We start from the raw sequence: 26,887 nt of genomic DNA, 5'->3' as shown, positions 1-26,887 counted from the left end.
GGGGGGGGAGTCCTGGAACCTTGGGGGCGGGGCCTCGGGGTGCCCAGGTCAACCATACAGTATCACTGGCTGCTCCGTCCATCCATCATCCCCCACTTCAAGGAGTGTCTTGGGGTTTCTCTCCAGGTGTGCTGAGATGCACCCGCGTGAGGTCACTTTACTCCTGCCCACCGGTGCACACCTGTGTGTTCAGAACTCTGGGTGCTCCCGCACCTGTTCCCACCTGTCCCTTGTGCTTATTTACACCAGTCACACTGTCTCACTTCTGCGTTCCTGTCTCTACCCGTTAGCGTCAGTTCACACCTGGGCACACCTGTGCCGGCGTCCACAGACCCACACTCACTTGTCCACACACACTTGCCCACACTGGCCTCATCTTTCCACGCTGGCCACACCTGTTACACACTGGGTGTCCGTCCTATCCATCCCATCTGTGTCCGTCACTTGCTCACACCTGTCTGGTTGTGCCACTATCCACGCTCCACACCCGTGCTCACACCTGCCGATCTCCTGCGATCTGCCCTGGCAGGGGCAGCCTGGGCGCCCTGCGGCTGAAGGTGCGGCTGGCCGAGGACCGCGTCCTGCCCTCGCGGTGCTACCAGCCCCTCGTGGCGCTGCTGCTGGAGTCCGTGCGGGGCCCCCCGGAGGTGGGTGCGTGTGCCGGTGCGCCTGGCTGCGGGGCTCTTCTGCTCGGGTGTCCCAGCACCCCAGGTCACCCCCAGCCTGCTGTCCCCCCTCAGGAGGACACTGCCAGCCCCCTGGCTGTGCTGGAGGAGCTGACCTTAGGGGACTGTCGCCAGGACCTGGCCACCAAGCTGGTGAAGCTGTTTCTTGGCCAGGGTCTGGCTGGGCCCTTTCTGGACTATCTCACCCGGCGCGAGGTGGCTCGGACCAGTGAGTCCCCCTCACCCCCTTACCCCCTGTCACTCCCTGAGGCTGGTGGCGGGAGGGGCCTGGGGAGGCGAGGGGGCTTAGGCTGAGGCTGGGGGCTCCTGCGTGTGCGGGGGTGCACCCCAAGCACCTGGGAACGCACTCCCAGCTTTGCTGTTTGTGAGCTGTGTGACCTCGGGCCGCTTGCTTGACCACTGTGGGCCTCTGGACTGTGAACAGTGGACGTTTTGGGGCGTTCCTGATTCTTGGGGATTGGAAGGATCACGACGCCTGCCCTGGGTGACTGGGCAGGCTGGTCCAGCCCCACATCCCAGCAAACGCATCCCTGTGTTCTCCCAGCTGACCCCAACACCCTCTTCCGTTCGAACTCACTGGCATCGAAGGCTGTGGAGCAGTTCATGAAGGTGAGAAAGCGTCGTTCTGCAGAGGCCCAGCGGTGGGGTCGGTGTGGGATCCCCTCCCCGTGCTGAGCCACGCTGCGGAGCCTGGCTGGCCTCCGAGGCTCCACGACCTCGCTCTGATCCTGTCCCCATGGGGCACGGACTCCGCAAGGCGGCCCCGCCCGCCGCAGTGCTCCGGCCCCGCCACGCCTGTGCAGGCGGCTCTGCCCCCGCCTGTCACCCTCAGCCCCGCCCCCAGCCGTCGACGGCCCCGCCCCCGCCCTGAGGCCCCGCCCCCACCGCCTTGTGGCCCCGCCCCCAGCTCGTGGGCTTGCGCTACTTGCACGAGGTGCTGAAGCCGGTCATCAACCGCGTGTTCGAGGAGAAGAAGTACGTGGAGCTGGACCCGGGCAAGATGGACCTGGGCCGGGCCAGGTGAGCCGGGCCGAGGGCCACACCCGACCCTCCCACCCGGAGCTGTGAGTGTAACCTCAGAGTCTGCTGCGAGCCCCGGCCCTTGGGCTGTGCCGTGTAGTGGTTCTGGCAGGAGCTCCCTGGGTTCGAACCCTGGTCTTCCGTATCCGGGGCCTCAGGAAGTCACCCGAGACGCGGTGCTGTCGTGAGCGCGAGCCGAGTCTACCCTGCAAGCCCAGCCTGCAACGAGTGCGCCCTGAGTGCCAGCCGCTCTTATTAGGATGGGTGGCCGCGGGGACAGGGGTGGGGCAAACGGAGGACGGGCTCCCCTTCCCTTTGGGCCCTGCGCATCCTCCAGCTGCTCCCGAGGCAGCTATTGCGGCCCCGTCTACAGATGAGGAAACTGCCTCCGAGCAGAACACCTGCCTGTGGGCTCACAGCCTGGGAGGTGCAGAGCTGGAATTTGAACCCAGACCCTGAGCAGAGGGGCAGAGTCAGGCTGAGACTGCACGGGGTGGGACCTAGGGAGCCTCGGTGGGTGCCCAGGGCCGGGACACCCAGGGCCCTGGGCAGGGCAGCCGGTGGGGTTGGAGTTGGCGGTCTTCAGTTCTGCACTCAGCTCTGTCCCTGTTTGCAAAGCGAGCTCACTGAGCCTCAGTTTCCTCTGCTAAATGGGATCAGGCAGGCTACTTAGCCCGTGGGGTCCCTACGAGTGTTAAATGATAGGATGTCAGATGCACCACAGCCACTGCTGAGTCCAGGGAATGAAGGACAGGTCCCCATTCTGGGGGAGACAGATGAGAAAGATTACTGAACAAGGTCTGTGGAAGGGAAGAGAGTAGAGCTGGGTTGGGGGTCATAATATTCCACAGGGTGGTGACAGCCTCATGTGTAGGGGATGTTCAGGCAAAGACTTGAAGTCCTCGAGAGAGAGAGTCATGAGGACTTGGTCTAAGGCTGTCCAGGCAAGACGCACAGCAAGTGCAAAGACCCTGGGGCTGGGACAGGTGTCTGGTATACTGAGGATATTGAGCCATAGGGAGGGTGGCTGCTGGGCGGAGGTGGCGTTTAAGCCGAACGCAGTGTCAAGAGTGTCCCAGGAAAAGGGAACAGACACTGCAAAGGCTCAGAGACGCGGTGAAGTGCAGCGTGTTTGAGCAACAACGGGGGTGGGGTGGGCTCTGAGCCCCGAGACTGAGCGACTCTGTGCCCCTCCCCCCAGGAGGATCTCCTTCAAGGGCACGCCCTCGGAGGAGCAGGTGCGGGAGACCAGCCTGGGGCTCCTGACCGGCTACCTGGGGCTCATCGTGGACGCCATGGTGGGCTCCGCGGGGCGCTGCCCGGCCGCCATGCGCCTGGCCTTCCGGAGGCTGCAGCAGCGCGTGGAGGAGCGCTTCCCGGCCGCCAAGCACCAGGTGACTTCCGGGCAGGGCCGGACGGGCGGACTCCAGCTCTGTGCCGGCTGAGGTGGGGCAGGGTCTGGGGCCCCGGTCATAAGGATGATGATTACGACTGTAATAATGGTATAATGGGCACAGCAGCTCATGTGCTCTGCAGCCCTTACCATGGGCCGGACATTGTTGGAAGCGATTTTTATCTTTATCTTCTAATCTTCACACCCACCCTGTGAAGTGGATTGCAGTATTATCTCCATTTTACAGAGAAAGAAACTGAGGCCCAGAGAGATTAAATTGTACAGCTGGTGAGGGCTAGCTCTACATTATAGAGCCCAGCACAGGGGTGGGGGTGAGGAGGGAGCTCTGGTGCTCACAGAAAAAGTCCCAAATAGCAGGTGTGGTGATACACACTGATAATCCCAGCACTTAGGAGGCTGAGGCAGGATTATTGCTATGAGTTTGAGGCCAGCCTGGGCTACATACTGAGTTCAAGACCTGCCTTCAGTACAGAGCAAAACCCTGTCTCAAAACAAAAAACAAACCTCCAAAGGCCAAAGTAAGGTCTAAACGGGTGCCGCTGCCATGCTGTGTTCTGAAACCCGTATGCCGCAGGGTCAGGGAGGCAAGGCTGTGAGCACAGTAGGTGTAGGGCGGCAAGGAGTGGGGAGCCTGCGGACACGGCACCCCCACAGGTCCTCGAAAGGGGCTGCCCTAAATCACGGTGGCCTCAGAGGAATGCGGGTATAGCCACATCTCAAGCAGGGTTTTTTGTTTGAAGCTAACATCCTGGATTTGATATGAGTTTTCTCATTTTTAAAATGTCAGCACTGCCAGGCCCGGTGGTTAATTCAGCCCAGGGAGGCTGAGGCAGGGGGATCCCAGTTCAAGTCCAACCTGGACAGCGTAGTGACTTAGCAAGACCTGTCTCAAAAGGAAAAAAATAAAAGTAAAAAGCGTTAGGGATATAGCTCAGGGCGAGGCCCTGGGTTCACGGCTCCGTACTGCAAAAGGAAAATGTCCTCACAAGTTCGTGGAAACAAACGAAAGCGACCCTGAGTGGCCCATCACACACTGAGGGTGGATGGTCCTCCGAATGGTTTCGTGCTCAGCACACCTTCCAAGGTGGCCGTCGCCGTCCCCACCTACAGATGCCGTGGGCGAACCTAGCTCCGACGCAGTGCAGAAGTAACGGGAAGGCAGCTGTCAGGTTCACTTTGCAGAGACCTGAAGCCCAGGGGCGTGGGAGACGGAGCAGCCGGTTCCGAGCCAGGGTCCAGAGCGCTTGAGCGAGGCCCCTCTCTCCGCACTTCCTGTTCCCAAGCGGGGAAACCAGGGCCCGGAGAGGCCAAATCACCCTGGACCAAGGTGGCAGCCTCAGACCTAGTGCCCAGGCTCCTGGCTGGGGTCGCTGCCGTCCCTTCCTCCCCGCTGGTGCCACTGGTTGGCACCCCTGCCTGCCCGCCTGTCACCTGGCTGCGGAGGAGGTGTTAAGTGGGACACAGCTGAGCCGGGAGAAGGGGGGCTGCTCCCCAGACAGCCCAAGTCCTGCAGGGGCGCTGGTGTCAGGCCGCCCCCCCCCCCCGCCGCCTCTCACACATCTCCGAGGGTGGGAGTTGGGATAAGTGACCCTGGGAGCCGGCTGGTGGGAAGTGGCAGCTCTGGGGACAGTTTGGGGTCCCAGACGGTGGGGAGCCCCCTCTGGCGGTCCAGTGCCCAGCTCCTTCCTGGCCCCGGAAGCCACAGGCGCCTGGGAGGGGACCGTCTTGGTGTGAGTGCACCCCGCAATAAACACAGCAGTGGGGTCTCCTGCTCACAAGTGTGAGGGGGTGGGGAGCGGCCTTGGCGCGGGGCCAGGACCCCCGAGGAGGGCACAGACCTGGCAGCCTGTTGCATGGGGCTCACTGCAGGCCTCGGTTTCTTCTTCTGGGAAATGGGGGCGCTGTACTCCACCCCGGAGGGATGTGAGGCCCCTGCAGCTGGGGTTGCACGGCAGGAGCGTGTGCTGAGGAACAGGGTTCGCAGCCTGCCTGGGTGCGAATCCTGCTCTGCTCCGAAGCTCTGCGACCTTGGGCAAGTGACCTTCCCTCTTGGGCCTCAGTTGGCTGCTCTGTGTGATGGGGCTGTAACCGTCCGAGGGCCAGGAACATCTGGAGCAGCAGCTGGCCGCTCTGATTGCCCTCAGTGAGATCTGGGCCGAGTCTTGCCCCTGCACCGCCAGCTGTGCGGCCGTGGACGGGTCGCTTGGCCTCTCTGAGGCTGTGGCAATGGGAGGAAGGGTGGCACCTCGTCCTGGGGCTGCGTCCTTAGCCCAGCGAAGACGTTCAGCTAAACCCGACTTGGCAGGGTTACGGTACTGTCACTCCACCTCCGCTGGGGAAACCGAGGCCCAGGATGGAGGACACTCAGCAGGCCAGGACGGCCTCCCAACCCATCTGCTCCCGTCCCCTCTGGGACCCTGTTTCTAGTCCTTGATGCCTCAGTTTCCCCAGTTGGGAGGCGGCTCCGGATCGCTCACCTGCTGCTCTCCCCACAGGATGTGAAGTACCTGGCCGTCAGCGGCTTTCTCTTCCTGCGCTTCTTCGCCCCGGCCATCCTCACACCGAAGCTGTTTGACCTCCGGGACCAGCATGCGGACCCGCAGACCAGCCGCTCCCTGCTGCTGCTCGCCAAGGTGCCGCCCCCGGGGCAGGGACCGATCCCCAGGAGCCCACCCCAGCAGTCCATGCTAGCGTCTTCCTTCTGCTCTCCATCTCCTCCTTTACAACCCAACCTCAGCTCTTCAGGGGATGTGGGAAGCAGGCTGGCAATCACTTACACGTTAGTATGAATTAGATTATCCCTAGCAAAGCGGCAGCACCTTGAGGTTCTCGTGGGTAGGGCTGAGAAGGCTCGGGTAGCTCTAGGCTTGGAGGGGAACAGAACAGAGGCCCTGGGTGTAGGTTCCAGAAGGGGGAGGGCAGAACAGATGCCTCCAGGCCTGGGTTCCCCTAAGCCTCCGTCCCCAGCACCGATCTGAGTGGCTGGACTCGGACCCTGTTCTGGGCTCCCTCTGGTCCACACGACTCAGACCTGGCACCCCGTCCCTTCTGCAGGCCATGCAGAGCATCGGCAACTTGGGCCAGCAACTGGGCCAGGGCAAGGAGCTGTGGATGGCGCCCCTGCACCCCTTCCTGCTGCAGAGTGTTGCCCGCGTGAGGGACTTCCTGGACCAGCTGGTGGACGTGCAGGAGGACGAGGGTGAGCTCCTGTGGCCCTGCCACCCCTGGCTCCCCGCTGCAGCCCAGACCGCTCTCCTCCACCCTGCTGAGTCCCCACTTCCTCAGCACTGAGAAGGTGGACCTGTGGATCAGTTAGTCAATCAGCTGACATTTCCTGGGGATGAACAGAGCTCACAGGTGGGAGCATGGCTAGGAGCATGGCATGGGGGACAAGCCATCAGCAAAAATTCGTTAAGTGCCTACTCTGTAATAGGGACCCTTCTAGGCTCTTGAGACCCAGCAGTGAGTGAGACAGAAGATATTGCTGTCACAGAAGTTTTGTTCTAGTGGGGACCGCAGGCTGTAAAGAAGAGCAAGCAGGTTCCATGTGTTAGGGAGGAGAACATAAAGGAGGGACAGGAATGTTGGAAAGGGAGGGAGGCTCGGAGCACCTTGGCAGGAGCTTCATTCAGGTGGGGCAGAGCAGGTGCAAAGGCCCTGAGGTAGGAATAGAGCGCAACAGGAGCAGGCCAGCAAAGAAGAGTGAACAAGGGGGTGGAGAAGAGGTGGGGGGCTCAATGGCAGGTGTGGGTGGGACTTCCACTTTGACCTGGGTGAAGTGCAGAAAAGGTCGTGGGGTCCCTTTGTGGGTCAGGATAGTGCCGGGCACGGCTGGGCCTAAGCCCTTTGGGAGTAGCCTGTGGAGGCACGGAGCCACCTGTCCACCCCAGGGGTTGGGTAAGGACCAGGCCTGCCTGCTGCCCAGGCGGCAAGGGGGTGGAGTTCAAATTCCAGTGCTCCTCCCTGGCTCGCCATTCCCCACCTTCTTCCCTGCTCCCCAGAGGCTGGTGGCCCCGCCAGGGCCCTGGTGCCGCCCTCGGCGACTGTCCGAGAAGGCTTCCTGCTGAAGCGCAAGGAGGAGCCCGGCGGCCTGGCCACGTGCTTCGCCTTTAAGAAGCGCTACTTCCGGCTCAGCGGGGAGACACTGTCCTATGCCAAGGGCCCTGAGTGCCAGGTAAGCTCCCGCTGCAGGAGGGCGCTCCCGCGGTGGCCTCCCTCACAGCTGCATCTCTGTACCCTAGGGGAAACTGAGGCAGGGGCAGGGACTGCTTTCCAAAGTACCACAGCAACTGAGCAACTCTGGCTGTGCTCCAGCTGGGGGCCAGGGCGCCGCAGGACGGGAGCAGGTGTGTCGTCTAGACTCCTTGGGGGCGCCCAGCTGTGTGCACGCAGGTCTAGGCATCCACTCCTCATGCACTCACTCATTCATTCACTCAGCAAACATCTACCGACAGCCTCCTATGTGCCAGGGTCAGTCCTGGGGACGACATAAGCCAGACAGGGACACGCGTGTCTCCGGGGCTGGCATCCCCACCGGCACAACGCAGACCCCGCTGAGCCCCGTTCCTGCGTGCAGCTGGGACACAGCCATAGTGGCCTCAGCCAGGGCCTCGCTGCTCTTCTGTTCATCAGCACAGCCGATTCCGAGCATCAGCACCCTGGGGTCCAGTCCGGCTCCGTGGGCTGAGTGACCTTGGTAGGGTCACTGGCTTCTTCTCCCCAGCCTTTTCACCTGCAGGCTGGGAGAATGACACACCCAACCAGAGGAGGTTGTTGGGCTGATGAAATACATGGGTAAATGGGAAGTGCTTAGGGCACGTGCTGTGGAAGCAGTTGTTATGGTGATGGTGATGGTGATGGTGGTGGTGGTGATGGAGGTGGTGGTGGTGGTGGTGATGGTGGTGGTGGTGGTGATGGTGATGGAAGAAACCAACACCCAGAGAAGCCGAGTGCCTCAGTCAGGCAGTGCTGGGGCAGGACTGGGGATGCAGGGCACAGGCGCGTGCACTCTCTCTCTCTCTCTCTCTCTCTCTCTCACACACACACACACACACACACACACCACACACGGAGCTGACCGTCCCTGCCCGGAGGGCCTCCACCCGATGCACTCCATGGGGAAGCTGTCCCTGGTCCCCAGCCGCCTGCAGAGACAAACCTGTCCCCAGGTTCACACCTCCATCCCGGTGCCGCACATCTGCGCTGTGGAGCGCGTGGACGAGGGCGCCTTCCAGCTGCCGCACGTGATGCAGGTGGTGACGCGGGACGGCTCGGGGAAGCTGCACACCACCTACCTCCAGTGCAAGGTGAGGCCCGCGAGGAGGGCGGGGGCGGCCGCGGGGGTCAGCCCAGCTCCCGACTGCCGCACCCCGTTGCAGAACGTGAATGAGCTCAACCAGTGGCTGTCGGCCCTGCGCAAAGCCAGCGCTCCCAACCAGGACAAGCTGGCTGCCTGCCACCCCGGGGCCTTCCGAGGGGGGCGTTGGACCTGCTGCCTCCAGGCCGAGCGCTCAGGTGAGGGGCGGGGCCGCCAGCAGGCTCTGCCCCCGCACCCCTCAGGGCTCACTTCCGCCTGGGTGGGCTGTGCAACCGTGGGCAGGTTCCCCAGCCTTGCTGTCCTGAGATGGGACTGACGCTGCTGCCTGCTTTGTAGGGTCCCGCGAGGGTAAGGGAGTTCACGTGCTCGTGAAGTGGGTGCTTTTTCAGGGCCCGTCCTGTGCCCACTCTCAAAGAGGGCTGCACTGTCACGGCCGGGGTCTGGGGAGCAGCCTCGGAGGCAGGGAGAGCGGAGGCCCGTGCCAGGGACATTGGGGGCTCAGGAGGGACCTTCCAGGCTGCAGGGCGGGGCATGGACAGTGTGGTGTCCGTTGGGGGACGGGGGAGATCCCCACAACCGCGTCCTGTTCCCGCAGCTGCTGGCTGCAGCCGCACACACGCGGCCGTGACCCTGGGGGACTGGAGCGACCCGCTGGACCCTGACGCTGAGGCCCAGACGGTCTACAGGCAGCTGCTTCTGGGGCGGGACCAGCTCAGGTGTGCATCCCCGCTTGGCCCCACTTCGAGTGACCGCTGGGAGGGGCGGCCTGGGGACCTTGGGGAGCATCCTCCTTGTGTCCTGCTGCAGAACTGAGCCTTCCCCTGGGCTCCAGAGACACAATCATGTCACCCGGGCTCCAGGGACACGGACACAATTCACGTAAAACCCTGGCCCCCTGAGCTTGCCCTGTGACAACTGGGTCCCTTTCCCTCCTGGCCTTAAGATCACTGTTGTTTAGTGGGGGATCTGTCCCAGCCCATTGCTGAGTGGGTTCTGAAGCTGGCCTGCCTGCATTCAGATCCTGGGAGAGCCATCTGCTGGCTGTGCAGCTTTGAGCAGGTTGCTTGCCTTCTCTGTGCCTCAGTTTCCTCCTGTAGAAAATGGGGATAATAATGCTACCTGCCTGAGGATCAGAGGAACTAATGCAGCCCTTTGTAGGTAACTGGGCACATAGTGACCTTTCGGTACACAGTAATGATTATTAATACGCTGTGCCACCGGGCAAGCTTCTGTGTTTCTGTCTAGTGATTTTTTTTGTTTGTGTTTTTTTTTGTTTGTTTTTTTCTCCGGTACCGGGAACCGAACTCACGACCTTGCGCTTGCCAGGCAGGTGCTTTTGCCGCTGAGCTAAATCCCCAGCCCCTTCTGTCTAGTGATTATCTGTCTTACCTACCTTGTACTTGTGTGAACATTAAATGAGTTAATACACATGAAATGCTTAGGGCAGCGGCTGCTACACTAAAGCTGTTTGCTGTGGTGATGATAACAGTGCTCTGGGGCTCCTGTAATTTCTCCTGCAGCCAGCAAGCCGCCTCTGGGTCTGGGGCAGGACTGGGACTCAGAAACCAGTCTGGTCTTTCTCCTTGTCCACTTCCAGGATGAAATCCCTGGAGGAGCCCAACCCGGATGTGGCTGCGGAGGCAGACACAGGACAGGGTAAGGGAGGTGCCCTTCTTTTCCCTGCAGCTTGCTGGGGGCAGCCCGTGTCTACCCGTCCACTCTCCCATTACCAGGCCCTTCTGGGGCTATGGGGGTGCTAGTACTTTGGGGGATTTTCAGGGCATGAGCCCAGTCCGCAGCCTGAGAGGCCCTGGGTTCAGGTGCTAGCTGCTGCCCTGATGACCTGAGATGCAGTGACCCCTGTGTCCCCCCAGGGTCCTGCCCGGAGGCTCTGGCCCGGCAGAAAGCAGCAGCTGCCCGCCTGCTGGAGGTGCTGGAAGACCTGGATCGTGCCCACGAGGAATTCCAGTGGCAGGGCCAGGGGAAGGTGGCCCCAGGCCCCTGGGGGTCCTGAGGAAGCCACAGATCCTGCTGCAAAGGAGCTGACAGCCATGGGCCCGCCTCGACGTCCCCTGGTGCAGGAGTCTCCTTGAGGCCGTCCTGTCCCTTTGTGATGCTGTGGCTTTGAAGCTCCCAGAGACGAGCCCCGTCCTGTGTGCCCCAGTCCAGGTGGGGTATGGAAGCCCCGTGGCCGGCCGGAGTTGCACTGAATGAATTTCACCTTGTGTGATGAGGAACCCAATTGTCCAAGCCTGGAGTCTCTGCTCCACCAGATGAGCCTCTACCCACATCTACAAAGCCAGCCTGGCCCAGAGCGACTGGATACAGCTATACCTGAAACCCCAGTCCCCATGTGGCCCTTTTGCCCAGATGGGCACTAAATGCCCCCAGCCCTTCCTGCTTCTGTGTCTTCAAATCCTCTAACCTCACTGATCCTTTTGTAATCACAGCCAAGGGCCCAACCCCAAGCTTCTGGGATCAGATATTCAGATTCAGACCCCATCTGCTGGGAATAGATTCCCGGGCGGCACCCGGCCACTGACTGACTCAGAGTCTGTGGGTTTGCAGGGACAGGAGTCGGGGTTTTCAATCAGTTCCCCGGGGAATATATAGCTCGCCCCGGGGCAGTGGGCAAGTTTCTACATTATTTGAGGTGACATTTGGGGAATGAGCCACAGACTATCTTTGGGGACACCCAACTGGCAGATCTTAAAGGATCTCTAAGGACTTCTCCCTGTTTTGTGTAACGGAGCCGGGAGGACACAACGGGACGTTCAGGGCAGCCTGGCTGCCCTTAAGTGCACCCTGGAAGACACGGCGCGATCCCACATCTGGCCAGCAGGGGTCGCTCGGACCCACAGCCTTGGCCACAGCAGCCCCAGAACCCGGCCAGAGCAAGGCAGACTTTCACTCCTGCGGCTTGTAGAGCCTGGGCTCTGCACTCTCTGTCCCTGGACAGACCCTGCCCAGGTGCTCCCGGCCCGAGCCCCCGTCTCTGGTCACTGTGTTGGAGAGCAGGTGTGTGCATTCCCTTGTGCTGCTGTTATAGAGCAGGCCACTCGGAGTTCAGGGGCCCAGGAGTGAGAGCCTCTCCCTCAGTCACTCTCCCTTTCTGCTCCAGGACAGGAGAATTAGGGACCTTCCTCTCCAGCGGCCCCAAGCTATGGCCTGGAGGGTGCCCTTCTTTCGCAGCTATATTTCCCACGTTCCCCGAGGCCCCTCAGGACACAGCCACTCAGCCCTTTTGGCAGGAACAGACTGGAGTGAGGAGGAGAAAGACCATTTATTTCTCCACCCACAGTGGGACTGGTACGGTTTTTCAAAAGCGCAATCGCTGGCATCCCTTTAAATCTTGGCTGACTTCCACTGGGACAGCCAATCGACAGAGGCGGAGCTGGTGAGTTGCCTGGGCAACAGGCCCCTGGTTGGCTAGAGACAATTCGCCACCCTACTGCCCACTCCCCAGGAGAGGGGAATTAACTCTTTGCTGTCCTCTCTCCCTTTCAACAAGCCGGCCTGACCTAGGCCTCCTCTTCTTGCTCCTGAAAGCAGAAGCGACAGCCTTTGGATCTCAAAGTTGGGAGGACCTGGTGGAGAGGATGGGAAGGGGGCAGAAGAAGAGTGCCTTCGTGTGGGATAGACATAAGGCCTGGAGAGGGGGCGGGAGGAGGAAGCCAGGGTCCCCAAAGGATGAAGAGACAGACAGCGCAAAATAAGACGCCTTGCATCCCTGTGCGCGCTGGCCCACCCTGGGTAAAACTGCAGTGGTCTGGGGGCTTCCCCCACGGGGGCAGAGATGAAGCAGGGGGTGAGTATGGGGAGACCACACTCCCCAAGTTCTCTATCCCCCAGAGCCTTGGAGGCCCTCAGTGCTCACCCTGAGTCCCAGGTGCGGACAAACCTGTACAGAGGTGGTGGGGACACAGATGGGGTCTCTTTCTCTTCTCCCCCGGCCGGTGGGGGAGTGTGGAGGCACGTGGGTGTGCGTGCATGTGTTCACCAGGACGCGTGTTTGTGTGTGAGGGGTGGGTCGCTGTCTTGTGTAGGGAGGTCGCTGCTGTGGTTTCCGGTCTTCTCTCTGCGGCCCTCTCAGGGAGCTACGGGTCACAGCCAACAGGCCTGGCAGCCTCCCGTATCCCAACTGCCACCAAGCAAATCCCCGGGACGCTCCCGGCTCCTTGTGCAGGCTCCTCCCCAGCCCTGAACTGGGGCCACCAGGTCACACCCGGTAGAGGGAGGCGTGTGCCGGACCAGGGGCAAAGCAGGAGGGCAGGTGTGCAGACTCGGGCCTCAGGCCTTGGCCACAGCCTCGGACACACCCTGGGCCGTGAGCTCGGCCAGCACGTTGTCTAGGTAGCTGGCGTCCGGGTAGCCATGGCCCGTGAGGTTGGATCCGAACTCGGTCTTGTGGTGAATCTCGTTCCACACCACGGTGTCCGACTCGCCCGTGGTGTTGGACGTGCCGATGGTGAAGATGAGCCTCCGCTCCCAGGCCGTGATGAGCAGCCGAAGCACCTGGGGGCGGGCACAGGTCACAGGCAGCCCCCGGCCCACCCTGTGCCCTGCCTGCAGCCAGCCCGAGCCGGCACCTACGAAGCATGCCCGGCTCCGCCACTTCCTTCCTGTTTGTGTTTCCTGGCCTGCCCTCCCCGCCCCACAGCTCTCTCAGTAAAAGCTGTTCCCGAAGCATCTGTCTCTTCCGGGGTGAAGGAAGGGTGCTTGGATGGACCCCACGCTGCATTAAAACAGGCACTTTGTGAATTAGTTGCCAATATTAAAAAAAACAAAAACAAACCCTAGAGATTTCACATGAAAATCTAAATTTCTGGCTTCTTTTGATTTTGTTTGTTTGTTTGTTTTTGTTTTTTTTTCTGATACCGGGAATCAAACTCACGACCTTGCGCTTGCCAGGCAGGCGCTGTGCTGCTGAGCTGAATCCCCAGCCCCTCTGGCTTCTTTTGAAAAACAAAAACAAGGTAAAAGCAGACAGTCGATAGTGTGAAGGCTTGGACTGCTTGGGTTCAAATCCCAACTCTGCCACTTAGTGGCTGTGTGACTTGGCCGTGTTACTCGCCGTGTCTAAAGCTGCCTTTATCTGTAAAGTGGGGTCAAGGGCTAGAGCTCAGCGGGCTGGTGAAAGGATGAGGCGTGTGAAGGTGACGGTGCTGCTGTGGGGTATGCTGCTGCCCGGGTGCTGGTTGGGGGAAGAGGAGGAGCGGAGGGATGAGGACAACAAGGGCTCCGGGGCCCAAGGGGCAGGGCGGTGCCCACCCCCCTGCCTCCTCACCGGCACCCACCTTCCGGCCCTTCTCATTGTTGGGCAGATAGCAGTGGCGCGGGAAGCCTCTGGCCGTGAACTTCTTCCCAGGATTGGGGTGCTCAGGCCCCTGTGGGAGGCAGCAGGGTATGAGCCCCAGGCAGTTGTGGGCCCTGGAGGGCGCGGAGGAGTTGGGTCGGGACCCAGACCGGCCAGCAGGGGCGCCAGCACCTGGATGCCCGTGGGGATGTCGTAGACGATGCGGATGGTCTGGGTGTCCGAGAAGCCCGGCAGGGAGTGGGGGATGAGGTGGAACTCCATCTTCCCGGGCGGCTGTGTCCCTGTCTTCTCCCCATAGATAGCTTTGCAGGTGGGGCACTGCAGGCTGCCGTCCTGGGTGGGGAGGCTGCCCTGAGTCCTGGGGCCCTGCCCCACTCCACCCCACCCCCCTGTGCCCCGACCACACACCTTGTTGCCGTTGGAGTACATGGCCACGAGGCACAGCAGGTGGTACATGTGGCCGCAGCGGCCCAGGCGCCCCACCAGCTCGGGCCGTACGCCCTTGTGGCGAAGCACACCCTCGTAGCCCGATGCTGTGACCAGCCGCTCCATACAGATGGTGCAGTCCTGCAGGGGGCAGGGAGGGGACACGCCCAGGTCAGCGCGGGCTCTGCGTGGGGGTTGGGCTTCTACCCACCTCAGACAGCAGATCATCCCCTCTGGGCACCCAAGTTGCAAAGGGAGAGAGAGCACACTCTCTGCGTACTGAACTCTGAGACATCCCAGAGGAAGAGATGGCTCCCTCGCACCCCACTTCCTCCAGATGGATAAAGGCTAAACTCAAAAGCAAAACCTAAAAGCATGTAGTGGAAAGTACGGTAAAAATGTGACATGAAGCTGTCGATCATCAAGAGATCAATCAGTGTAGCCCAGTGTGGTGGTGCACGCCTGTAATCCCAGCATCCTGGGGGGCTGAGGCAGGAGGGTTGCAAACTAGAGCCTAGCCCGGGCAATTTAGTGACTTAGCAAGATGCTGTCTCAAAAAGAAAGGGTTGAGGATGTATGTAGCTTACTTAGTTCCAAGGCTCTGGGTTCAATCCCCAGTACCTTCAAAAAGAAAAAAAGGTTGATATATGCGCTTCTATTAAACTTAAGCCGGAGAACCCGTAAAGCAAATGCAGGGTCAGGGAGAGGCAGGAAGGAGAAGTCTGCAGTGCCTGGAATCCCGAGAAAACCGTGCTGGGGGGCGAAGGCTGGGGTCCCAGATGTGGGCCCTCCCCGGGGACTCACCTCGTCAGGGGGGTTTTTCACCTTCTGCATGTACCTTCGAACCACATCCTCGGGATTCTTACCTGCGGGGACACAGGTAAGAACACAGGTTTGAGGCACCGGGGGTCTACCCCTGAGGGCGAGGCCTGCGATGGGGTCTGGGGCCTGGGGTCAGATGTCAAGGGTTGCTAGGGTTACTGCAGTGGGAGTGAGCGAAGGATGGGCTGAGGGAAAGCGGTGATTTGAGGGATTGTAGCGGAGGTGGCAAGGCCTAAGTGCACATCGGGGTTCAGGGGTCCAAAGGTGGCAGAAGGCCTACTCTTCTTGAGGTGCTTTTTCTTAGTCTTGCGGCACACGCCAGGCACGCCGGGCACCGGCTTGACGTCGCTTTTGCTCACGGGTGGCGGGTGCAGGATGGGCTTCGGGGCGCGCGTCAGGCACACTGGCAGCCCGGCCGCGCACAGTAGGATCCCGGTCATCCCTGGGGCAGGGTGGGGCGGGCCGTCAGGAGGCGGGGTCGAATCAGCCACGCCCATAACCCAGCCCTCCCGGCACTGGTGGACAGATCCTTGGGCCCCGCCCACTCAACATCATCCCAATGAAGCCAAAGGAGCCCAAGGTAGGAGGTGTGTCACCTGGCCCCGCCCACCACTCGCCAGGGGGCGGAGTCAAACCCTGAAGGACAGGGTTGCCTCCTCGCGCCCCGCCTTTCTTTCCGGTCCTGAGGCGAATCTCACCTGCCAGGGCTGGGTGGACCGGGCCGGTACCATTCAAGTTCTTCACTGGGAGCGCAGGGACCCTGCAGGGATAGAGGAGGCGGAAGCTGGACGCCAGCCCCCGGCACGTCTCCATCTCTTTGTCTGTCATCTAGAAACCCCATTCCTAACGTGGCACCCTGTTGTGGGACGGGGTGTGGGCAGGACCCAGGGGGATACCCGGCCTCCCCTTAGGCAGGACCTTTTGGCCCCATTTGGCCCCTGTACCTAAAACCCAACGATTCGTGGTTTAGCAGCTTTCACTTAGTAGCTCTCAGTTGCTAAGTTTGCTCTCAGCTTGGAGCATTAATCCTCATAAATCATTCTGGGAAAGAAGAACTCAGGGATCAAAACAATTAGGAGACACTTTTCCGTCCCCCTTGTGGACATTCATGGCATATGTGAGAACACTAAAGGCTCTGACCAAAAAATAAATAAATAAAGGCTCTGACAAGTCCTGTGTAAGGACAGAGTCAGCAGGAGTAAAATCGCTTTTCCGAGGCCTTTGATGATGTCATTTCCCTGCTCTGCACTATTCACTGACATCAGTTCCCGTGCCTGAGGCACTGTCCCCTGTCTGAATGAAAACGCATCTTCTGGCCAGCCAGAGCTGCTGCCCTATCTCAGCTCAACCGCTAACCAGCTGGTGACACCCAGCCCGCCATCACGCCTCTTGTTAGCTGTCCCCCCCTCACTGTACAGCGGAGATGATGTGGTACCTTCTTTTGGTTTGTTGTGAAGATTCAGTAAAGTTTTGCAACTTAAAGCTGAGCACAATCTCTAGCACCTGACAGACTCCAAAACCATCACCACCACCCCCATCATCAGCGTCATCATCAGCATCATTGCTGTCAGCTGTGTCTCCTGACTGTGCAATGCCCCTGCTCTGTGTCTGGCCACCAAGTGTGGTGTGACTTCTCTCCATCTTAGAGAGGAAATCATAGATGTGTTGCAGTGTTGGCCACAGCAAGTCACCAAGCCCTCTGACCCTCAGTTTTCCTCTCTGCAAAGTGGGGCAATAGCAGGGTACTGGGGGGACTGAACCTAGTGTCCTTGGGCCTCTATGACTTTGGCACAGGTAGGAGCAGGTGCGTGGTGTCTCGCTGTGGGTGGGGCTGGCGCCCTGGCTGGATCGACTGGGAAAACATGAAGGCTCTGAACTTTAGGGGTGGCACAGTGGCTTGGAGATGCCCCAGCAGTGGGTGTGGGGGATAGGCCTGTGCTGGTGGCCTCCCTGGGCCTTTCTGCCTTCTAAGGCCTGACTGGCCAGTGCTGCCTGGTCAGTTGTCCTTGGTGCATCTTCAAGCAAATGGTCCCCTTGGCAGGCTGTGGTTCCCCGGGGCAGGTCCAGCAGCACGGACACAGCATGTCTGAGGCACACGAGTACACATGTGCTTGGGGAACACACCGCATGCACAGAGAGAGAGAAGACCACGCACATACTGCGCACTTTGCACGGAGACTCGCAAAACCCTCTCCCAGGGAACACACAGCAGACCCATGCACCCACCTACCACAGAACCCCCTTCCCCATGCAGACACAGACACACACATGCTCAGGGAAGACGCTGCACACGCCAGGGTATGCATAACACACACACACACACACACACATACACATGGATGCACACAGACACATCCAGGAAACACCCCTTGCCCACAAACACACAGATCGGACCCAGATACAGGTGTTCATGTCCAGAGATCACCACACAAAGGGGCACATGCATTCCCCACTCTGCAGGGGACACAGCCCCCACACACATATAGGGCTTACACACACACCTGCAGAACATCTCACACACGCACACACACATGCATACATGTCCACATCCTGTGTGTCCCATCCTGACACACACAGGAAAAGCAGACGGCCATGTCGAGCCATGGGTGCTTGGCGTCAGTGAAAGCATTAGCATCCACAGGCTGCAAAAGGGACACAGAGTCGCACTAAGTCACACTGTGCGCAGGGATGTGCTCGCACACACAACACACATGACTAGGCGGCCCTCAGGCTGCACATGAGCACAGCGCATCGGCTCAGCCACTTACACTGCTGGCCCCAGACGGGAGGCCCTGCGGGCCTGGAGGCAGCACCAGGGGCCAGGCCACCAGAGGTTGGTAACCTGGAGTCGCTGCCTGCAGCTCCCAAGGGAGGTGGGCGAGGAGGGCAGGGGCCCTGGGCCCTTCGGGACCTGGGCAGTGGAGGAGCCGTGCTTCCGTTTCCCTGTCCGTCATGGGGAAGGGTCTTGTGAGGCGTAAATGAGTTAACACAGGTGAAGTTTGTGGTTGGGTCTGGGGCTGAGAGGGGAGATGTGTGGGTTGTCTCCTGCAGCCTGTGGCACGGAGTGTCCATCTGAGCCTCCGTGGCTCTGTCAAATCTCCTGGGGCTTCCTGGAGAAGGTTATCCTGCTACCTTCTCTCCCCATACTTTGTAGGACAGTACAGAAGCTGTTTCCTCCAGCTCCTCCTCTTCCTGGCCCTGTCCCCCAGTAAGAGACACATGGATTGAGATCCTTAGCACATCTGTTCTCCCCACCCACTCTTCTTCCTTCCTTCCTGAAGAAAACATTCCTCCCTCTATTCAGAACTATCTGTGAAATGGGTGGGCAGAAACAACATTTAGCACACATGCCACTGCTGTCCATTGTCTACCAGTGGCAGACATCACTAATCCACCACAGAGCCCTCAGGCTGAGCAGAATCCCACAACACAGCTCTCCAGGGGGCCTCTTCAATCAGCGAAGCCAATTTTCTACCCAAGGTTTATGTAATGCTCCAAGTCCCTGGTCTTCCTGGGCCTCTACCCTGGGAACTGGGGAGGGAGGAGCCCGGAATAGGGCTGTCTGAGATTGTCGTTGCCCTAAAATGTCTGGAACCTCTTAAAAGCTACAGAGCCCTGGGTTGTAAGTGTCAGTCTGGGTGCGGGGAAGAGGGTTGTGAGTGGGGTGTGACGGTGGTGCTTGGGAGCTAGGGGCACGATTCTGAGGTGGCCCCCAGCCTCTCTCAAGCTGCAGCCCCACCCCTGCGAGAACACCGGGGAGCAGAGTTCCCACGAGGCTGAGCGTGGGAGCGCCCAGGGCCCCCTTTTGATGTGGGATGTGCCGTTTCCTCTGAGGCAGTGAGAACATCCTCCCGCCCTGGACAGGCGCTGCTGCCCCTGGGCTCCCCCGGAAGGGGGACCAGTCCTCATCCCCTGCCGTCCTTTGGGGGTCCATCCCGACAGGGCATCTGGGAGGTCCTTCCAGTCCCCTGAAATTTGCTCTAAACAGAAGTGGGTTTGGATGTATCCCACTGCCATGCTGGGCAGCGATGTATCCCACTGTCATGCTGGTCCCTCTGCCACCTTTCCTAGTCCTGGGTGTCCTCGGCTCTCAAGGCCCCTGTGGCTCCTGCTCTGCTCAGAGTAACACCTGACCATCTGACCTGGCCCCACCTACTCTTTCAACCCCATTTCCCATGTCTGCACCTGCCGTCCACTCCAGCCATCCTGATCTCCCTGCTGTTCCTCAAACATGATGGGCATGTTCCCACCACAGGGCCTTTGCATGTGCCACTCGCTTTCCCAGGATGCTCTTTCCTGGATACTTTTATGGACTTTGCACTTTTGTTTCACACAGGTCTCAGTGCAAGTGTTGCCCGATTAGGGAGACCTCCCAGAGGCCCTGGCTTTGTCCTTGCCTTACTTATTTTTGTTTTCACAGCACCAGGATGACCCAATATAATGAAGTCTGAAAGCACGGCCAGGCCTGTGTGATCCACTCTGTCCCTGCCTCTGACCTCACCTCCAACCCCTCCACCTGCACTCTGGACACCTCAGCTGTCCCGGCACAGGGCACGCGAACACTGGCAGGGGGTGAGGGGAGGAAGGAACGGCCCAAGTGGGGGTGGACTCACAACTGGTTCAGGCAGCCACCTGTGCAGAGGATACGCAGGCCCTGCTGCTCCCTGCCAACACACTGTCTCAGGTGAGACACTAAGGGGCAGCCCTGCAGCTCGGCCCCAGCCCACTTTCTCTAAGGAGTTCCCCCAAAACACCGCCCATCCCACTCAGGGCAGGACTTCTGCAGCAAGTTTTCTGGAAAGCCTACTGGAAGCCAAGTTCTGTTGCCTTGGCTGGGAGGCTGAAGCAGGAGTCTCTGCTTGAGAAATCCTCCCCAGGATGAGCAGGCAGGTTCCATCCCTGCTCTGGCTCACAAGCAATGTTCACAGGAGGATGAGAGGGTGTGGGGAGAGTTCCCTGTACTGCTCCTCACACTGTTTCCCTGCCTGCCTGTACTGTACCTGCCCTTGGAAGATGGGCTCAAGGTCACTGCACAAGGCCTTCCTTCCTTATTTATTCTTATTCCTTCCTTCCTTCCTTCCTTCCTTCCTTCCTTCCTTCCTTCCTTCCTTCCCTCCTTCACTTTCTTCCCTTGGTTCTTTTTCCTTTTTCTTTTGTTTTGTTTTGTTTTATTTGAGACAGGGTCTTGCTATGTAGTTCAGGCTGGTCTTGAACTATGTAGCCCAGGCTGGCCTTGAATTCATGGTGATCCTCCTGCCTCAGCCTCCTGAATGCTGGGATTATGGGTGTGTACCACCATGCCTGGCTTACAAGGCGTTTTCTGATCTGACTAAAGTGAATTCACGTCCACTTATTTTAATCCACAAGGAACTGTGTTTTATCTTTTTTTTTTTTTTTAAGATGCAGGCATTTTCTTCCTTTCTTTGTTATTTGCAGTACTTGAGGCTGAGCTGGGGGCCTCACACATGCTAAGCAAGTGCTCCACCACTGAGCTACATCCCCAACAACACAGGCCTCACCTATCTTGTTTTGAAGCCATGTGGCCCCACTCTTATTTCTTCTACCAGTTGTGAGCTGCTGGAGATGTGCCTGGCTCAGCCCTGTGAGCTCAGGGCTGAGGATGGAGATGGCTCTCTGTGGAGTGGGCTACCTTTAAGTACTGAGTAGGAGAAATGGGCTAAATAAGAAACCAGTCTACTGGTTCTGCAGTCTCTTGGCAGGTGTCCTGGGGCCCTTAGAAATAGGGCTTCTAATTCCGAACAATCTCCAGCCCCAGAGACAAGGTTGGAGCAGAAGAAAGTAAAATAAATGGCACTCAGACCACTCCTTCTCACCTGGCACTGTGGCAGACATCACCAATCAATCCTAGCACTCCCTCTCACTAAGCCAAGATGCAACTCAGAATCCCTCTCTCAACACAGTGCTCCAGGAAGTCACTCTGAGATGAAACCTATTTGTCATCTATTTTGCGGATGATTGCATGCAAGGAAGCCCAGAGAGGGGAAGTGACTTTGCTGAGGTCACCCAGCTGGTAAGTGGTGCAGCTGGCACCAGGTCCTAGAGTTTCTAGGGCAGAGCTGGGGCTGACCCGGGCAGGCTGGCCGTGAGGCCATCTGGACTGAGCCAGCCTGCAGAGTCCCTGTGCCGTCGATGGGGCTGGAGCCTTGGGTCTGGGCCACAGAGCTGGCTCGGCCCCAGGCATGTGATCAGGTGCACGTGCCTGCTCCAGCCACCCCTCTCCCTCCTTCAGAGGGGCTCTGGACTCCAGGGGAGCAGGCAAAATGGCCATGTCGTGGAGAGAAGGAAGTGCAACAGTACTTTGTGTCCTCCGCCTCCCGCTTCCTCCTTGTAGAGGTTCCCTCCAGGACCTGGTCCTGCTGGAGCTCCCTGCCCTCTCCCGTGCCTGCTGCACCTTGTGGCTGGGTCCTTGCCCGCCTTGACCGGAGGCCCTGCTTGGGCTCACATCCCCCTCCCCTCCCCCAGAGACTGGCAGGATGTTACAGCAAGCCCGGGGGAGGGGGCGGACACTGGATGCCCGTGGCCGTCACCAGCTGTGGTCTGGGGCTCTGCTCACTTCCCCCTGCTTTGCTCCAGCGCTCCCCACCTGCTGGCCATGGCTCGCAGCCTCTCTGGGCCTCAGTGTCCTCACTGCCCCGTGGGATCACCCAGTCCTGCCTCCCGCCCACCTCCTGGGGAGTACGGGGCACAAAATCCCCTCGAGATCCTGGAGGGGTAACTGGCACTTGGGGTACAGCTTTATCTGGACGCCTGAGGGCTCTGTGCCCACCTCCTGGGTCTGTTGGGAGCCAGGCGGGGCCGCGAGGCAGGGCCTAGTTCCCACGGCCCAGAAGCCACGTGGTGTGGACAGGGGTGTGTGGCTTGGCCCCCCAGGGAGTGGGGCAGGAAGCGCTTCAGGTGGAGCTGCGGTGGCGGGGAGCAGCGTGAGGTCTGACCTTGTGGTGAGCAGAGCTGCACCACCGGGGGCCAGGAAAAGGGGTGGCGGCGGGGGCACAGGTCTGCTGGGGCCAGGGGAGGGCAAAGCTTTTAGGGTTGTACCTTTAGGGGCATTAGGATCTTTGAGCTACGGAAGAACTGGCAAAACAAAATGTGGATTCTTTTCAACAAAAATATACAATCACTGCAAGAAACTTAAAAAAGGAAAATACCTCCCCCCAGCAAAATCTGCCTCTCCACTGTCTGCTGCTTTAGCGGACTGCAGACTCTTCACAGGGTTCAGAGCGAGGCTGTTATAACAGTCACCCGTGTCCCTCTCTAGCTGTGCCTTCTGTCTTTGCTGGGTACAAGCCGAAGTGCCCATCTTGTTCTGCCAGGCCCTAAGCCACCAGGCCCCTTTCTGGCTCTGATTTCCTCTCCTAGCTGCTCCCCACTCCAGCCATGTTGGCCACACCAGCCTTCTCCAGCACACAAGGCTGGCAGCTCCTGCCACAGGACCTTTGCACAAGCTGTTCCCAACCCTAGGATGCTCATCTCCCAGCTCCTTGGGGGGTTTGCTACTTTTAAAATTGCATCTTTTTTTGAAGTGCTGGGGATGGAACCCAGGGCCTCACCATGCTAGGCAAGTGCTCTATCACTGAGCGACCTTCCCAGTCTCATGGCTTGCTTCTCAATTTTGATTCATCTCTGTTCAAAGGCTATCTGTATGTAAAATGACATTCTTTTAAAGAAGTAAAGTAATGTCCCTCTTGTCACTTCCTACTCCCTTTCCCCTTCCTGATTTTTTAACAGGTACTCTTCTCTCCCACATTCTAGAATTTCTTTTTTTATGTCTTATTTGTCCCCCACCTGGGCGTGAGCTCTGGGTGAAGATGGTCTGTACAGTTCTCTACTCTGGCTCCAGGTGCATGGGACACAGTAGTCCTTCAATGAATAGGGCCAGTTGACTAATGAAAGACAGACACAGATGCCACACGGAAAATCAAAAGATGTGGCCCACAGGGGAAATGCCAGACAGAGTCAACGCTCTGACTGCAGGAGAGGCTTGCAGAGGCCGTAAGGAAGGCATAAACAGCCCAGAGAAGTGTAAGCAAAAGAGATAAATAAGTCATTGGCAAAAAGAAGGAACCACTCAGGGCCAATAAACAGGAAAATGTTCTTAGACTCAACTAGGGACCCAGAGGTCTGCAAAGTTGTCTGACGTCACTTTGGGTAGGCTGGCGACACAGACTTGAAAATGTAGATGCTTTTGAGCACACGTTTTTTTTGTTGTTGTTGTTGTTTTTTTCCGGTACCGGGAATCGAACTCACGACCCTGCACTCGCCAGGTAGGCGCTGTGCCGCTGAGCTAAACCCCCAGCCCCTAAAATGCAGATGTTTTGACATCTGGCTTTATGCTGGACAGCAGTCTGCATAGCCGGCCCCATTTTACAAGCTGCAAAAAACGAAGGGCCAGAGAGGGCAGTTGGCTCTGCTACGTCACACAGCAAGAGGGAGCGCTGAAGCAGGGCCCAAGCAAAAGTGTCAGGAAACAGGGACAGGCCGCAGCTGTCCCTCCCCACCCACCGACCACGTGGAATGGAAACTCTGAGGCTGGTTCCTCTGCCCCACAGCTGCGCTCCAAAGTGCTGGACGCTGACCTCTCGGGAGACAGGCGGGTCCTCCCCACCCCTGCTCGGCCCCCAGGTCCGGGCTGCCAGCTGGCTGCACGCCCCAGCAGCGGCGAGTGGAAAAAACCCTGGCCAGGTGGACACGCTACCCTGCCCGGCTGTGTGGCTTGGGGCAGGTTCACCCCCCTCTCTGGGCCTCCCTGCTGTTCCCTCCCAGGGCTTGCTGATTTTAACACACGGGCACGTCTGCCAGCCCCCGTGGAGCCCGCACCTGCGAGAGAGGCGGTTACAGCTGTTTGTCAGAGGGGGAAACTGAGGCTTGATGTCATTTGCTCAAAGTCACCCACCCAGAGGGCCCAAGAGGAGAGAGAGGAGCTTCAGGAAGACAGGAGGGATGGAGCAAGGGAGGGACACGGAGCCCAGCGAGGCGGGGGTGAGAGAGACCGCGACACCCGGCTGGGGGAGGCGCAGAGACGCGCTTCCCGGCCCGAGGTCCTGACCCGGGACCGGGAACGGCGCTGCACTTGGAGACCGGCTCTTTCACTAGGCGCTTGAGAGAAAATGAGGTCATTAGGGTGGCCTCGATCCAACAGGACGGGCGTCCTCCCAGGAGGAGGAGATCGACACACAGGCGCTCTGCAGAGAGAGGGCGACGCGAGGACAGGCAGGCAACAGGCCACCTCAGAGCCCAGCGGAGGCCACACCTTGACGTGGGAATTCTAGCCTCCAGCACTGGGACGGATCCCCTGCTGCCGTCCCAGCCATTCAGCCCTAGCAAATGACAGAGACACAAGAACATGGGGCAGAGAGGGGGTGTGGGGACAGGAGGGGCTCAGGGACCAGAGGGGCTTGGGAGGCCTGGCCACTGGCTCCTGAGGGATCCTCCCCGCAGCCCTTTCCCATCAGAGGCTGTGCCTGGCCTCGGTTGCCTTGGCAACAGGAAGCTTCAGCCTTGAGGAAGAGGGGTCTTCCTGGCCCCCGTCCAGCCACAGCTCAGGCCTGCACTCTCCTGCCCAGCTAAGCCAGAGGTATACTTAGTGGGGTCCCCTCCTTGGAGGGGGAGGGCTGGGGTGACACTGGGCGAGTCTGTGTGGCTGGGGAGGCCACAGAGGCCCCTGTCTGTCCTTCTCCTCATTTCCTGACCTCCAGCCAAATAAATGGTTGTGCTCAGGGAGGATCAGATATGCTCCCAGGGGAAGGGGAGGAAAAATAATGTGGACTGAGGGGACCCACAGGCTGGGGAGACGGTCTCTGCAGGTCCAAGAGGATGTGATAATGCTTAGCTCCCCCAAGGAGAAATCTGTCTTCTGTACAGCCCTCTAGAGCTCAAGCACACTCTATATCTCCCCAGGGCTGGCAGCACCAACCCTAGGCTCCCTCAAGACCCCACAGTCTGGCCCTGTACCTCATTTGGGAAAAACCTCAGCCCCCACTATTCCACAGGGGTGCCTCTATCCCCACGTGGTCTCTAGCACCTTCAGGATTCCTGCCTACTTCTGTCCTTCTGTGCTGGCATGTGCCCCTCTGGCTGGCACCTCACACACTGGCCCTGCCCTGAACAGCCCACGCTCTCTGAGCCCCCTTGAAGATACTCATGCTGTTCCCCCTGCCTGGAACAGCATTTCTCCACATCCAGTGCTCTCTCCAAGGGATCTTCTCTGAGCAGCCTCTCTCTCTCCCTGTCTCTGTCTCTGTCTCCATCTCCCTTCCTCCCTTCCTCCCTTCCTCCCTCCCTCCCATTCCCCCCTCTCTCTCTCCCCGTGCTCACCAACGCAGATCTCACTGTCTGTCTCACGGTCTGCCTGTGCATTTCCTGAGCATGTAGACCTCGCCTGTCTCTCTCTGCTCGGTGAACCCACACCCCTAGTCCATATTTGGAGAACTGACACCGAGTGAGGAAAGCTAAATAATTCCCGAGCGGCCCTGGAACAGTGGCTTTCATGAATTTCATCAATGACTAAGAAATTCATTTCATCTGGCAACCTACTAGGCATGTGCAGAAATCACGTAAAAGTCCATGGAGTTATTTTAACTGCTACTTCAGTACAGGCCAAGGTCCCTGCCCCACCCTGCCCTGCCCTGCCCCATCCTGTCCTTTCTATTCTGCTTTGGGCCACCCCAGAGGTCACAGCCATTCCTGCTTTGCAGGTCTCAGATCATCGTCACTGCCACGGTGATTCACACAAGCATGGCAGGCTTCGGTGCTGCCACCCCTCCCCCACCCGGCACCCCCCCACACACACACCAGGTCCTTGCAGCTCCGTCCCAGGCCGGAGGCCCTATCTTCCAGCTCACTGCACTTTCCTTCCGGCCTGGTCCTCTGCTCAGGTTGCCCAAGTCGGGGCTCCAGGACGGGCAGCCGGCAGTGGCTCCCTGAGTTCCTATCCTGGGGCCTGAGACACCATGACCTAGGTGTCCCCAAACCTGGTAGGACGTGGGTTCCCTCTCTCAATGACATCCTGCTGGCCAAGTCAAGTGGTAAAGCGGATCCCCTCGGGGTTCCAGCAGGCACAGAGACACTTCGGTCACTCTTCCAAGTCATGCTCGGAGTCTGCAGCCCGGTTTGAAAGCCAGCGAATCAATCCAAAGTGATGTCCCTACTACCCGTGCAGCCAAAAGCGAAATTCGGTACACAGGCCCCTAATGCCCACTGCTGGTGCCACACGGCGAGCTGCGCGTGGACGGCAGCGGGTGCAGCTGGACCCTGAAGTCCTCCAAAAATCTCAGGCCAGCACAGCCCAGTCTCCAGAAGCCTACAGGTCCGGGTGCCAGTCCCCGCTCTGCCCTGGGTGCCCTCAGACAGACCGTCCCTGCCCCCGCCTCAGCCTCCCAACCTGCACCATGTGGAATTGCTGGGGTCTGAGTGAGAAGGTGCAGGGAAGGAGTCTAGCAAACAATAAGCGGAACCGCACCAGGGCTGGTGCTGCTGGCCCGGCCTCACTGAATTTTGAGATCCTGGGCAAATTTTCAGCTCCGGGGTTCAGCTTTCGGTCTGCCGACTTGGGTGCGGATGGTACCCACTTCAGAGGATCCCCGTGCCAGCGGCCGGGGGAATGAAGGGTTGGGTGCTCAGCTGATGCTGGGCACAAAGCGAGTACCTCAGGGTGCTGGGCCTTGGTCGTGTTCACGCTTGTTGCAGTTCTTTGCCCCTGGCCCGAGTGCACAGCCACCCGGACCCCGCTCGGCCTTTGCCGCGGGTGACCCCAGGCCCCCTCCCCTGGCCCCATCTTACCCGGGTGGGATGGAGGCGCGCGCGCCCACGCTGGCGGCTGTGCGCTGGGGCCCCGGCCGGTTGAGGTTGTTCTGCCCCGGGGTGGGTGC

At 59.4% G+C, this 26,887-nt stretch overlaps 2 protein-coding genes across 2 annotated transcripts in view; one reads left to right on the top strand and one right to left on the bottom strand.

The window, feature by feature from the left end:
• The window catches only part of Rasal1 (RAS protein activator like 1 (GAP1 like)), a gene marked incomplete in the record, with an annotated part of 23,869 nt that extends 12,886 nt beyond the window's left edge, over positions 1-10,983 (top strand). Inside the window, 13 exon segments of the mRNA XM_013503712.1 lie at positions 530-647; positions 741-894; positions 1,231-1,295; positions 1,594-1,706; positions 2,908-3,100; positions 5,616-5,753; positions 6,175-6,319; positions 7,122-7,294; positions 8,289-8,426; positions 8,499-8,634; positions 9,033-9,153; positions 10,035-10,093; positions 10,312-10,983. Coding sequence (XP_013359166.1) covers positions 530-647; positions 741-894; positions 1,231-1,295; positions 1,594-1,706; positions 2,908-3,100; positions 5,616-5,753; positions 6,175-6,319; positions 7,122-7,294; positions 8,289-8,426; positions 8,499-8,634; positions 9,033-9,153; positions 10,035-10,093; positions 10,312-10,451 — 1,693 coding nt within the window.
• Positions 10,984-11,701: 718 nt separating this feature from the next.
• The window catches only part of Dtx1 (deltex 1, E3 ubiquitin ligase), a gene marked incomplete in the record, with an annotated part of 30,810 nt that continues 15,624 nt past the window's right edge, over positions 11,702-26,887 (bottom strand). The window contains 8 exon segments of the mRNA XM_013503713.1: positions 11,702-12,952; positions 13,735-13,824; positions 13,926-14,087; positions 14,163-14,321; positions 14,985-15,046; positions 15,283-15,444; positions 15,701-15,762; positions 26,799-26,887. Coding sequence (XP_013359167.1) covers positions 12,728-12,952; positions 13,735-13,824; positions 13,926-14,087; positions 14,163-14,321; positions 14,985-15,046; positions 15,283-15,444; positions 15,701-15,762; positions 26,799-26,887 — 1,011 coding nt within the window.

Source organism: Chinchilla lanigera, unplaced genomic scaffold, assembly GCF_000276665.1.
Source record: "Chinchilla lanigera isolate Chin_1 unplaced genomic scaffold, ChiLan1.0 scaffold00081, whole genome shotgun sequence".
Lineage (NCBI taxonomy): Eukaryota > Metazoa > Chordata > Mammalia > Rodentia > Chinchillidae > Chinchilla > Chinchilla lanigera.
This window is presented reverse-complemented; position numbering and strand designations above follow the sequence as displayed.